This window comes from Phocoena phocoena, chromosome 1 (assembly GCF_963924675.1).
Source record: "Phocoena phocoena chromosome 1, mPhoPho1.1, whole genome shotgun sequence".
NCBI classification, from domain to species: domain Eukaryota; kingdom Metazoa; phylum Chordata; class Mammalia; order Artiodactyla; family Phocoenidae; genus Phocoena; species Phocoena phocoena.
The window spans coordinates 1385699-1400060 of record NC_089219.1 but is presented as its reverse complement, the minus strand read 5'-3'; the positions used below and the strand labels follow the sequence as shown (position 1 = coordinate 1400060).

Below are 14362 nucleotides of genomic sequence, written 5' to 3'. Positions count from 1 at the left end.
GTCCTGGGGGCCAGGCAGAAGGAGCCCCCTGCCCCGGCACTGACGTTCCCAAGGGGGCGGTGGGCAACAGAAATAGAAATAAAGGCCATAGAGGCTGAGCCGTAGGCGAGGTGGTGAAGCAGGTCAGGTCTGGGGGCAGGTGGACCCGGAGAAGGTCTAGCTGAGGTGACCTTGAGCATATGGACTTCCGGGGGCGAGGGGCTCAGGTGGGGGTCCGGGGTGGGGAGTGCAGAGACAGGTGATGGGGGCCGAGGGGGCTCCTGAGATCAGAGCGGGCCTGGCTTCTCCTCTCTGGTTGGGTCATGTGACAGGTGATGCCAGAGGTTGAGGGACCCAACCCCCCCACCCCCCAGCAGGTGAGAACAGCTAACCCAGCCCTGGGCGATCTCCGGGCTGTGCGGGCGGGTGGGACAGGGTCTGTCCTCTGTCCTGGGGCGGGGCTGGGCTCCCACCGACCCCGACCCCGACGTCAGGAGTGTGAGCTTGTGTGAGGACTGAAGCTCGGCAGAGCAGCCAGCTCTCCCCCGGGGCCCGGGCACATTTCTGGGTCAGGGCTCTGTGTGCCAGCAACAGCGGCATGCACACGTACACCCAGGAGCACGTGCAGCCCTTGGTCCGCCGTCCCCACCTGACAGGACACCCTGTCCTGCACACAGCAGGAGCCCTGGGTGTCTTCCACCGCTGCTCACCGCCCGGCTGTCACCGCCCAGCTGGCTGGAGAAGGCGTCCCTTCTGTAGTGACAGGGTGGGGAGACGGCGGGAACTGCGCGCCAGCCAGGTGACTCCTGGAGCTGCCCCGCCGGGGCCCGTCGTGGCCTGCGTGGTCACCGCTGCGTAGGTTCCAGTCATTCTCGCCTCCCCCTTGCCCCTTGGGCTCCAGGCAGGAAGAGTGGGCAGGGAGCCCAGTGGCCCAAGCCACCTCCCAGAGCGTGTCCCTGATGCACCCAGACCCACAGCTTCTCAGCACAAGAACCCCAGGCAGGCTCCACTGCAGAAGCCTCTTGACAAGCCTGGGAGCTGGGCCTCTGGGCCCTGCGTGCCCACCGCAAGCTGTGAGCAGAGCCCCGGCCAGAGAACCAGCTTGGAGGGGACTCCCTCCAGAAGGGACGGCCACCAGGGCCAGCAGGCCAGTCCCGCCGCACCCCCGGCACTCGACGCTGGCCCCGGGGGAGAGAGGAAAGCCCTCAGGCACAGGCCAGCTGTGGCCTTGGGATGGAGAGAGGTGCTGAGCATCCGCCAGCCTCAGGCAGGGCCTCGGGAGCTCCACGCCCGTCCTCCGGGCCCTGGCGCCCCAGGCTGGGTGGACGCCGCCCCTGGCCTCGGTCTTGGGGCTTCTCAGCTGTGCACTTTCCCCGTCTAGAGACTTGCGATGAGGAAGCCCGAGAGCCCGGTGGGGACGGTGGAGATCGCAGGCCGCGCAGGGCAGGAGCACCGAGGCTTCCTGGAGGGAGGGCTGCTGCTACTGCTGCTTCTGGTGACAGGTGCCCTGGTCGCCCTGGGCCTCCTCTACGCCGACAGAAGAGGTGAGTGAGGGCGCCCTCCCCTCGGGCCCGCCACCGACACACTGCTCTCCGCCTCTTCCCCACGCGGCCTCGGCAACGTCTGCGTGCCCGCCCACCTGGATAAGCCAGCCATCGAGCGGGCAGGTGGGGTCTGCTCCGGGCACCAGGGGCTGCCGGGCTGTGCTGCAGCCTGGAGAGAAGGGGCACTGACCTGCGGGGGCCGGGGCCCTTCCAGAAGGCTCTGCCCAGGCGCCGGCCGGCACAAGGCTGGTTCTGCCGGCTCTGGGCTGGCGGGCCCCTACGGGACTCCCGATGCGGCAGAGCGGTTCCCCACGCCGCATCTGCGCGGCCCCTCCCCTCCCCTGCCGTACAGGGCGCTGCAGTTCCCGGCCTGCCCAGCAGCAGGAGCCCGCGCTCCAGCGCTGGGGACCCGCGGCACGGCATCCCTCCAGCCAGCGGGGCTCGCCTGCCGCCTCCCGGGCAGCCATCCTGCAGAGAACCTGCTGGGATCCTCCTCGCGGCCTCCTGAAGACCTGGGCCCCCGGGGCCTCGTGGCTTCCCAGGCTCTGCTTTTTGCACAGTGATGGGTGGGGGCCAGGCCGGAGTCCTAGGGAGATGGGGATGCCAGGGCCACCCTGCAGGAACACCCCCACTCACAGTCCCTCCCCCGGCTCACCAAGGCCAACGTGGAGGAGCCTGGACTGTTCCCCCCTCGTGTCGGGAAGCACTGCGGGGGAGGGGGGAGGTGCTCGCCTGCCTGCACCTGGGCACCAGGTGGCCTGGGTCAAATCCCAGAGGCACCTTACTCCCAGCAGGCACAGCCTCGGGCACAGCTGGGAGGTGCAGTTGGTTCCTCCTGCAGGTGGGTGGGTGGACGGGTGGGCTCAGGACTCGGGAGGATCTGCAGAAGCCCTCCCCACGGCCCCAACAGTAGCAGCCCAGGCTTTGTTACTAGAATATTCCCTCACTGGCCAGAGCCACCTGCGCTGTGGTGGGACCATCCATCCACCACTGGACAAGGCTGTTTTTGAGAACCAGACGCGGGTGCTGCCTACAGATGTGGGTGCTGCCCAGGGCTGCTCCCACCTGACCAGGTGCCTGGCCGGACCCTGCCAGCCGCTGCCGTCTCTGGCCCCTCTGGGTCTCCTGGCAGGGTCGATGGACACTTCATCTCCATGGGCACGGGCCATGGGGAGAGACTGCTCACTGCTCGGAGAGCCCAGACCCCAGGGAACCTCTGTTCGGGACTACTGGGCTGCAAACACCTGGTTGAGAGGCTCCCAGGGGAAAGGGCTGACCCCCCCCACCCCACCCCCCAGTCCTCATCTAGGTGGTACCAGCCTGACAGCAGGGACCCTCCCTGCCCAGCCTGCCTCCTCCTCGTGGTCCCCTAAATACAAGTGGGGTCTCTGCCAGGGCCCCTCAGGCAGGACTCTGTGCCCCTACCCCCCCGAAATGACGCAAGCCGATCTTGGCCTCAGGTCCTGATGGAGCCCGTGGAAGAGTTTAAATGCTGCATTTTTATTTAGTTCTAAAGACTTTCTCATCCACTATGGTTTTGTGGGGTTTTTTCATTGATTTATGAGTTATTTAGATATCTCTCTTTTTTAAATTTCTAGATGCTTGGAGACTTTTTCTTAGTTACCTTTTTAAATTGGTTTCTAATTTAATTGCATTCTTGTCAGCAACCGTGGTGTATGTGATATTGATTCTCCGGTATTTGCTGAGGCTTGCTTTAGGGCCAACACACGGTCAGTCTTATACATAATCCACGTGCGCACGTGCAGTGCACACAATCACCCTTAAGTGGAAGTGGAGATACAGACAGCGGCTTAGAGGCATCCGTCAGGTCACTCAAATCGTCTATATGTTTGTTTTTTTCCATTTTCTTGACCTTTCAATTATTGAAAGACGTGTGTGTGCTAAAACCTTGCCCTAGAGAACTATCAGTCTTCTTTGTAGTTATGCCAAGTATTAATTTGTGTATTTCAAGGTTAAACTATGGGAATTCCCTGGCTGTCCAGTGGTTAGGACTCTGTGCTCTCACTGCCGAGGACGCCGCCAAAAAAAAAAAAAAAAAAGCCGCATTATTATGTGGATGTAAATTTAGAATCAGTGTATCTTCACTCTGTATGATTACGTAGCGCCCCTTTCTATCTTAACTGTGCCTTTTGCCTTAATATGTTTTGTTGTAAATTCTGTTTTGTCTGATATGAATTGGCATTTGTTCTCTATTTTTTCCATCCTTTTTCTTTGAGACTTTGTCTCTTTGGCTTTAGGTGTGTCTTTCGGAACCGTGTACAGCTGGATTTTGTCTCCATCTTGTACCTGGAGGATTTAGTCTAAGTGCATTCACACAGAAATGTACGATTTTTTTCTGTTGTGTTCTTCTGTGTTTCTGATGCCTCTTCTTTCTCTTTCCTTGCCTTCTTTTGGATTGATCTGTTATTTTTCACTCTGTTTTCCTGCAACTAACTTGAAAGTTTTATATTTCTAATCCTTTTAATGGTTACCTTAGTTTTTTGTTTTAATATTTATTTCAAAAGTTATAGATAAACCTTTTTCAGAAAATTGAGTGTTTTTTTTAATAAAACTTTGAGTGGGAAATACAATCCTACACCCACAATCCTGCCTCCTGGAATTCTGCTCCTCAGAAAGAGCCATATTCATTGTCTAGTGCAGAGGTCTGCAAACTATGGCCTGTGGGCCAAATCTGGCCCACTGCCTGTTTTTGTAAATAAAGCTTTATTGGAACACGGCTGTGTCTCCTCACTTAATGTATTGTCCGTGGATGTTTTCAGGCTACACGCGCTAAGTTGAATAGGTGAGACAGAGTCTGTATATGGCTCACAAAGGCTAAAACATATATTGTCTGGCCTTTTACAGAAAAATATTGCCAACCCCTGGACCGGAGTGTCTAAGCCTCATCTTTGGACCCTTCTCTCTTTATTGTCAGTGTTAGATCACAGGGAGGCATCGAAAGGTTGTGGTTAATGCCCAGGCTCCTGAATCTGACAGCCTGGTTGGGCTTGCCAGCCCCCCAGATCCCAGCTGTGTGACCTTGGAAGGTTTTCTTCACACCTCTGTGCCTCAGTTTCCTTATCTGTAAAATGGAACATAACATAGAGGCTTATTGGAGGGTTCAATGATTTAATACATCAGTAACACTTAGAAAAATGTCTGTCATGCTATCAGATCCGATTTAATAATAAAATATTAGATTTGTCATTGGTTCCCTATCCATGTTGTTATTGACATCCCGAACGGGCGGCAGATTTCGTTCCTTAAGCCACCCAGGCTTCCACTGTCCCAGTGTAGGTACATCATTGCTTTTGGATAAATCCATACACATCATTACAATAGTTCTCCTGAGTATTTTTCACAGCTGAGCTATGAAGGATAGTTGGATTACATTTCCTTTCCTTGTTATTATTTTGTTTTCTTCTCATTAATAGCTATCTTGTTTAAGGAGTTTCATTTCTCTCCTACCTCCCTCTCTCTCTCTCTCTCTCTCTCTCTCTCTCTCTGACTCTATATACATATCTGTGGGATGGTTTGATATTATCCCACAGTATTGGGGTGCCCTGTTCAGCTTTTGTTCATTCTTTCACTCTTTGTGATGCAGTTTGAAGAGTTTGACCCTAATCAGTCTTCAGTTCCACTGGTTCTTTCCTCAGCTGTATCCAGCGTGCTGCTCAGCCAGTCAAAGGAATTCTTCATCTCTGATAACATGCTTTTTCTTTCTGCTATTTCCATTTCCCTCTTTTTTATAGTTTCCATCTCTTTGGTGAAATTTCTTTTCTGTTCATGCATGTTATCCACCTTTTCCATTAGATGGAAACATATTAACGTATTAGCCGTAGTTATTTTGCAGTCCTTCTCTGATAACGCCAATATCTGAGCTACCTCTGAGTCTACTTCTATTGATTAGTTTATCTCATGGCAATGGATTGTTTTTCCTTGCCTCTGTGTGTGTGTGTGTGTGTGTGTGTGTGTGTGTGAGATACATTTTTACTGAAGGCTAAACATCCAGCAAAAGAGCAGAGACTGAGGTAAACAGCATTTGCACCAGAGACAAGCACGGTTGTTCCGTCTGTTAGTGTGAGAGATTGAATCCATCCAGTCAGGAGTCAGCTGATTCGGGGTTTTGTTTTCACTTTTGTCACCCTCGGTGCCCCACACACTTCACCTTTCTCTGGCTGTGAGCAATGATTACCTGTGCTTAGAGAAATGGGCCTGGGGGGGGGGGGGCAGAGGTTCCCCATTGTTCCTGCTCCAGCCTCAGCTCTCAGCAGTCCCTGGATGTGTTCAACACAGAGGGGTTCTGCCTCTGCCCCTCCACAGATGGTAGGTTGCCCTTGCTTTTTAGTGCTTGGTTCATGCTGGCGTGGGGGATCTCTGGTGTCCTGGCCCCGTCTCCGTCTTGGAGTGGGGGTGCCTCAGTATCCCTGCCCCGATCCCCATGTCCATCAAACTTTGCCTCATGCCTGAGTCCCCTGCCCCTCTCCTAGTGGCAGCAGACCTCAGCTTGACGTCAGTCTAGGATCCTGGGCCCACAGGGGTCTCCTGTGCCTCTCCCGTGAGCAGAGGATTTTTAGATCTGACTCTCCTCTGGGCCAGTAGGTTTTCATCTGGCCCACGGGAGTGAGAGGGTTTACTACGCTCCCCTCAGTGGTTTAAAGCTCTTGCTTCCTACAAGAGGAGGGTCCTACAAGCAGGAGACGCCTCACGCTGGCACCTCAGCAGAAGCAGATAACCTCCTGCATGCCTGTGCCACTGAGGGGGACTCTCTGGTCTTCTGAGACCTGCCCCAGTTTTTCTCATTGGCACCTGGTAAGGATCCATGGAAATAACTGGTGAATGAGTGCAAAATCCCCCTGTGTTGGGGCTTTCCTGGTGGCGCAGTGGTTGGGAGTCCGCCTGCCGATGCAAGGGACGCGGGTTCGCGTCCCGGTCCGGGAGGATCCCACATACCGCGGAGCGGCTGGTCCCGTGAGCCATGGCCGCTGAGCCTGAGCTTCCGGAGCCTGTGCTCTGCAACGGGAGAGGCCACAACAGTGAGAGGCCCGCGTACCGCAAAAAAAAAAAAAAAAATCCCCCTGTGTTGAGGCTCCAGCTGTTCCACACTGACAAGCTAACTCGCACTTGGCCTTCAAGAATTCAGTAAAATGTTAGCTGATTTCTTCTTACCCACTTGTGTGGTGACTGTCTCTTACTCCTAGGTCCTGTCAGAGTTCTCAGTTCTGCTTGGTGGGACGTGTCACTCTGTTTTCCTGGTCACCCTCTTACCTCAGGTCCTGGATGAGCTCCAGAAAAGCTGTGATTTCTGTAGACTATCTGGACTTTTCCTGTTGTTCGAAAGGGAATGATACTCTAGTTGGCTTTTGATGTTGTAAGCGGAAAGCAGAAGTAATATACCTTAAATTTTATATGCGTATTTAACTTAAAGTGTTCAGCTAGTCAGTATCTTCATATTTCTTCCAAACAATACAAGCATTTAGAACAGTTTAAGTCGTCCTCCACCCTGATCACACGTTATTGTGGGTGAGTCCGCGGTTTCTATCTTATTTTTTACTTACTGCACACAGGTAACATTCTCTAATATACTCAATTTAATTTCGATTTTCCCAAGTCCTTATCAGTTTCTTTTTTTTTTTTTTAATTTACTTTTGGCTGCGTTGGGTCTTCGTTGCTGTGTGTGGACTTTCTCTAGCTGCGGCTAGACTTCTCTTCGTTGTGGTGCGTGGACTTCTCGTGGCAGTGGCTTCTCTTGTCTCAGAGCTCGGGCTCTACACGCACAGGCTTCAGTAGTTGTGGCACTTGGGCTCAGTAGTTGTGGCTCACGGACTCTAGAGCGCAGGCTGAGTAGTTGTGGCGCATGTGCTTAGTTGCTCCACAGCACGTGGGATCTTTCCGGACAAGGGGTCAAACCCATGTCCCCTGCATTGGCAGGAGGATTCTTAACCCCTGCGCCACCAGGGAAGCCCCTTATCAGTTTCTTCGCTCATCGTTCTCCCTACTTCTCAGGTAGCCCTTATGAAATCATTTACCTTCTTTCTGAAGTACATGCTTTTGGAGACTCCCACACAAAGTGTGTCCATGGACCAGTGGTGTTGGCCTCACCTGAGAGCTTGGTAGAAATTCAGAAACTCAGGGCCCATCTCAGGCCTACTGGATTAGGATCTGCATTTAATCCCCAGGTAACTCATCTGCACTAAAGTTTGGGAAACGCTGATTAGGACACAGCATTTGTTGATCTTGCTTGACAATCAAGAGTAACCTGGGGCAATTGTTAAAAAGCCACACCTTGGACCCTGTCTCCATCTGCTTGGGCCCCTGTAACAAAATACCATAAGTCGGGGTGACTTAGCAGCAGAAATCTATTCTCCCCTAGTTCTGGAGCCCAGAAGTCCAACATCACGGTAGCAGCCAATTCAGTTCCTGGTGAGGACTCTCTTCTTGACTTACGGACAGCCACCTTCTCACTGTGTCCTCATGTGGTGGACAGGGCAAGTTCTGGTGTCTCTTCCTCTTCTTATAAGACACCAGCCCTACTGGATCGGGGCCCCAGGCTTACGACCTTATTTAACCTTCTTCGCCTCCTCGCAGGTGCCAACGCCAAATGCAATCACATGAGGGGTTAGGACTTCAACATAGGAATGGCGGGTGGCGGGGAGAAGATGCAAAAGTTTAGTCCATAACAGGACTCAACCTAGGCAGAACCAGGAAATCTTACAGGGTAAGACCCCCGATTCTGTACTGTAACCAGCATGTGAGGCCTTTCTTGTGATCAGGCAGATTTGGGGAGCACAGCTTTAAAATACTCTTTCAACTGTAAACCTTCATTTTTGTTTACTTGAAAATGACGTTATCTGGTAGTCATCCTTCAGTGATAGTTTAACTGGTTACACAAATCTGGGCTTAGTTACGTTCTCAATATCTTGAAGATTTAGTTTCGCTGTCTCTGACTTCCGTTGCTGCTGTTCAGAAATCTGGTTCAACCTAACTGGCCTTCTTGTCAGATGAACTCTTTCCCCTCTGAGCTGTTTTCTCCCTGGTACTGTGCATTTTTACCACGAGGTATCTAACTATGAAGCTCTTTTTATTTATTCTGCTTTGCATCTGTTGTGATTCTTGAATCCGAGCACTAATGACATTTATTAATTTTGGAAACTTGTAGCCACTGTCTTTTTAATATTGTGCCTCCCACATTATCTTTATTTTCTCCTAAAATTATGATTACATGTGCACTCAATTTTTCTCACTCTATCTTCCATATCTTTTAGAGAAAAGTTTCCATCTCTTTGATTTTGCCCCACATTCTGGGCAAATTCTTTAGAACTACATTCAAATTCACTAAATCTCTCTTCAGCTCTGTTGTATCTGCCACTTAACCCATCCATTTTGGATTTTTTCTTTAAAAAAATTATTTTCAACAATTTCATGTTTTTTATTTCTGGAGTTTCCAAGCGATTCTTTTACAAATGGATTTTTTCAATTTTTTCTTTGCCCTTGTTTTTAATTTTTATTTCTTTCAATGATTCAAACATAGTGGGTTATTTCTGCATCAGCTAGCCACTGCTGCCTAACAAATCACCCCAATACTCAGGAGCTTGAAACAACACTTATTTATCATGACACACATCCATCAGTAGGCTGCAGGGCTCAGCTGATGTAGGTCAGCCTCAGCTGGGGCAGCTGTTCCATGAATTTCATCCTCCTACAAGGACCAGCAAGCATGTCCCTCTCCATACAGAAGTTCATCGGGACAAGTGGAAACACACTTAGGGCCTAGGCTCAGAGCTGGAGTACATTATTTCCACCTCATTCTATTACCAAAGCCATAGGGGCAAACCCACAGTGAAGAGAGGGAGGAAATATTCTCTGCCCCTTCAGGGGAAGCAGCTACAATGGCATGTGCAAAGGCACAGATACAGAGAGACATTGAGGTTTGGGGCCTGTGATGCCAGCTTCCACATGTTATGGGTCAGATAATCCCAAACTATGAATCCTTGGGGTTCTAGTCCTGCTGTTTGCTGTTTCTCACTCATGGAATCTGGTCCTTTCATAAACCTCAGTCCATGTTCAAATTGGCTTTATCTGCGAGAAGCCTTTGTTACTTGGGCTAAGTTTCCCTCCAGACAATATGTGTGTTTGTTTCCATCAGGCACCTGGGAATACTACCAGCCTAAATTTAATTTCTCAGCTTGTGGTTTCCTTGACCACAGGGTCATGTAAGCTCACACCCCACACCTGCATGACAACCAGCCTGTGATGATACATTCTCCAGGGAGGACGGTTATTTTCCACCCAATAAAGTTCTTTGTATCCCTCTTTTGTTAGGTAGGGAGAGACAGAGACAGGAAGAGGAGAGAGACAGAAAGAGGAAACAAATTATTCACATCAAGGCCAACCTTTAGGAGAACAGATCTTTCAAAGGAAATGTCAGGTTTGTTTTTTTTTAATGTAGAGAGTCTATGTGAAAATAATTGGCATATTACAGAAGTTATTCAAGCAAATATAAAAATGAACAAGAGTAGACACATGTCAACTGGGCACAAGGAAGTCTACTCCCTTCTGGAATCATGAAGGGGGGAAATATCCCTGTTTGGGGTCTGTTTGCTGTGTGTCCTGTTGATCCTATTTTAGCATTAGAGGAAGACTTCATTTCTATTCAGCTTTTGTGTCAAAGGCCTTGCTGTTTGCCTCTTCTCTTGCTCAGAAGAACAGATTTTGAATGAGAATATGGGTGCTGGAAGTCCAACCTCCACCAGTCGCTAGTGACTGGCCGTGGGTGCATCACCCCACATGCCTGTCAGTTTTCTCATCAGAAAAATGGAGGTGGTGACCCTCACAAATGAGGTGGTGTAAGTTAAAGGCAAAGTGCACAAACATGGTGATCTCATCTCATTCAATTTTGGAAATGTTTTCTCAAGAGCCCACTGCATCCTCAGGAAACTCTTGAGCTGTAGCATCAGATGAACTTACCCCAGGAATTTCCCCCAACCAGAAGGTTACGGCAGCCCGTGCTGGGAATACAGTGGAGGAAATGGGAGGGGGACATAAGCATGGAGAAGGCATGAACTTACCTCCCCAGTGTTGGGTGTTTGTTCTGGTTTCGTCTGACTAGACTGGAAGCAGATCAGTCAGATGCACTGTTTGGGTTCCCACAATGCTTCATTCACCCTGTTTACCCTGCGCTCCCCTTTCTGGTCCTGGTCGTTATTCCTTCCCACCAACCTGGACTCCCAACTGGTTACCTGCTCTTTCTATGGGAAGACTTTCTTTGGTTATTTGTTGTAGTGAGTGTTGTGTACTGGAGACAAATTCTATCAGCTTTTGCCTGAAATGTCTTTATTTCACTTTCACTTTTTAACTATATTTTTGCTGGATATAGAATTCTAAGTTGGTAGTTAGTTTTCTTCAAGCATCCATTCAAGAGTTTGTTCCATCGTCTTCTGACCACCACTGTTTGTGATGACAAGCCAGCTGTCACTCTTCTTGTACCTCCCATGAATTAATATCTTTTTTCTCCTCTGACTGTTTTTATGAATATCTCATTCTCTGTAGTTCTCAGCAGTTTGACTTGATGCTGCTGCGTGCATGGTTTTCTTTGTATTCGTCCTGCTTGGGATATACTGCCCCTCTTGGATCTATAGGCTTATGTCTTTCATCAATTTTGAAAAATTATTAGCCATTATCTCTTCAAAGATTGCTGACTCATACCATCCTCCTGTGGGGCTCTAGCTACATGGATGTTAAGCTATTTAATATGGTTCCACAGATCTCAGATCCTCTGCTCATGTTGTTTCAAAGTAATTTTTCTAAATTTCTTTTTCTTTTTCTTTTTCTTTTTTTTGGCCATGCCACATGGCATGTGGGATCTTAGTTCCCTGACCAGGGATTAAACCCAGGCCCCTTGCATTGGAAGAAGCATGGAGTCTTAACCACTGGACAACCAGGGAAGTCCAACTTTTCTAAATTTTAAAACAGCTTTAGATTTACAGAATTATTGCAAAGAGAGTACACAATTCCCATATACTTCATCCCACATCTTATATCACATAAATGTGATACATCTGTCACAAGTAATGAACCAATGTTTATATATTACTATTAACCCAGTCCATGCTTTATTCACATTTCCTCAGTTTTCCCCTCATGTCCTTTTCTGTCCCAGGACCCCACATGATTTAGTTGGCAAATCTCCTTGGACTCTTGGCTGTGATGGTTACTCAGTCTTCCCTTGATTTTTATGATCTTGACAGTTTTTAGGAGGACTGGCCAGGTATTTTGTAGAATGTCTCTCATTTGTCTGATGTTCAGACTGGGGTGATGTTTTGGGGAGGAAGCCTACAGGCCAAGGGGACATAATTTCAATGACTTACCATGTTGATGTCAACCTTGAGCACATGGCTTGAGGTAGTGTTTGTCAGCTTTTTCCACTGTATAGGTACCTTTGTCCCCTCTCTTTCCACACTGTCCTCTTTGGAAGGAAGGCAGCACATGCAGCCCAAACTTAAGGGGTGGGGAGTTACACTACACATCCTTAGAAATGGAGTATCTATGTAATCTATTTGGAATTCTTCTGTCTGGAAGACTTGTCTGTTCCACCACCACCCCCATTTTTTATTTATTCAACAATTTAAAAAACAATTTGTCAGTACTTTAATGAAGTCTCACTTGTCGATTTTTCCTTTCATGGATCATGCTATTTGTGTCGTATTTTAAAAGTCGTCACCAAACCCTTGTTGATAATATTAGCAAATGTTGGATTCATGGATGAACAAATGGATGGGTGGAAAGAGCAGCCACTAACAGGTGGAGGACAAACACCTCTCCCCACCCCCTACCCCCCAGATCACACATCTCATAAACACTCCCTCCAATGGCCAGGCCCCCAGGGGACACCCAGCACATTCAGGGCCTCCTACACCCTCTGCGGTCTCAGGGGCCGGGCTGAACCGGGTCCCAGGCTTGCCCACAGCCCTGACCTGAATGAGGCCCTGTTCCCTCCTGCCCACCTCTCCGTGGGTCTCCCTGGTAGGGAAGGTGGCCATGCCTGGTGGGCTCTTTCCCTGGACCTGACCCCCTTCCCTGCACTCACGCCCCCTTCCTGCACCCCCTCCAGGCCGATGATGACCAGGCAGTGCCCGCCCCCCTACGTGGTGGACAAATGAGGGAGGGCAGCTTTGCACTTTCAGCTGCCTGCACAGGTGGAGGGGCTGGAGTTGAGGCCAGTGGGTCAGGAAGATTCCCCCCAGAGGACATCCTTTCCCCCTTAAAGGGCTTATCGTCCCTGTCTTGGTAGACCCCAGGAGCTGCCCACCCTCGCTTGGGTGAGGCCCATGACCCCGCGGTAGAGGAGGACGTCAGAGGGCACTTCTTAGGGGAAGAGGTCCTGCCTCAGGGCCCCTCTGGGCCCGGCAGCTGCGGCCCCCGGGCCGGTGGGCCTCCCCCTCTGCTCAGATTTGAGTTCTGCTGGAGCCCCTGTGTCTTGGTGTGCCTGGTGACCAGCCCTCACTACAGCGGGAAGGGGCCACAGCCCTACACAAGGAATCCCCAGAGACCCCAGGACCCCCTCCACAGGAGAATGCCTGTGCTGCCCCAGGTCGGCCCCAAGGCACCCGGGAAGCGGTGGCAGCAGGAGAGCTGACTTCTGTGTTTCTCCCCAGGGAAGCAGCTGCCACTCTTTACTAGCCGGCTCTGCTTCTCAAAGGAAGAGAAGACCATTGTAAAGCGAACACCCCGAGGTAGTCCCATCTTCCCTCCCAGCACGACCCGAGCAGGGGGGTGCTAGGAAATGGCACCCCGCATGGGCAGGCTGGGTTCCACTGCAGGCCCGGGGTGTGCGGCAAGACAGGGGGCCCTGCCCAGGGCGCCAGGGTCCCGTGGGAAGAAAGGGCAGTGGCAGGGATGCAGCCGTGAGCACCTGCTGGATGCAGAATGCTTCCTGGGCGCCTGGGAACCGGCAGTTTCAGGGAGCTGCACATTGATACAACCAGCAGGTGGGGGGGGGGTTGGGAGAGAGTAAGGGCGTGCAGGGACGGGGCAGCACAGGCAGGCTGTCTGGAGGAGGTGACGCCTGATGGGTGAGCGCTGGCTGGGCCGACAGGCAGGAGGGCAGAATGGCCAGCTTCAGCCCTCAGCTGTGGGGATCACAGGGTGTAAGGGGCTCCTGGGTCACTGCAGGGGTCAAGCCAGAATGAGCTTACCCTCACTTAAGGCCACCCAGGGAGGATGCGGGCTGCCCTCCAGATGCCCTCAGGGCCCAGGCTGGACTGCCCATGGGGGTGGGGGTGGCCAAGGTTTAACCCTGCCGGCCCCATCCCTTCCCACCCCACCTGTGCCCCGCCCACCCCTGCCAGCCCCACCGGCACCGACCATCCTCGCCAAGTGCTCACACTACTCCTTGCCCGCAGACATCCAAAAGCCCAGGGACACAAGCGAAACCTGCACCACCCCTGGCTGCGTGATGGCAGGTAAGCCCCCCTTCCCTCCGAGCCTTCCACAGCCCTGCCAGGGGGCTCGGGGCCCCCCGTGATGCTGGCACAGGCGCTGCTCGAGGCCACGGGGAGCCACCGCACTCCCGAGTCGCGGCATTGGGCTGGTGGGCAGACCCTGGATGTGCCTGCGGGCAGGGACTCTACTGCGGGTGTCTCACTTCCCCTGCCCCCCAGGAAGCTGCTCCCCTGCCTGCAGAGGCCCCCGTGACCACAGTGAAGCTGGCACAGGGACCCCAGGCGCTCTTTTTTGCACTTACAGAAAGAAGGTCACACACACACACACACTGTCTCAAGTTTTCTCCCAGGAATTTGTCTTAAAGTTGGGTGCCACGAGCCGTTACTTGCAGATAAAAC

At 51.6% G+C, this 14362-nt stretch overlaps 1 protein-coding gene across 1 annotated transcript in view; it reads left to right on the top strand.

Moving 5' to 3' along the window:
- The first annotated feature begins 1369 nt into the window (after positions 1-1369).
- MMEL1 (membrane metalloendopeptidase like 1) overlaps positions 1370-14362 on the top strand; it is a 29703-nt gene continuing 16710 nt past the window's right edge. Inside the window, exons 1-3 of the mRNA XM_065881244.1 lie at positions 1370-1523; positions 13178-13255; positions 13925-13984. Of these exons, the coding sequence (XP_065737316.1) occupies positions 1370-1523; positions 13178-13255; positions 13925-13984 (292 nt within the window). The remainder of the gene's footprint in view (positions 1524-13177; positions 13256-13924; positions 13985-14362) is intronic.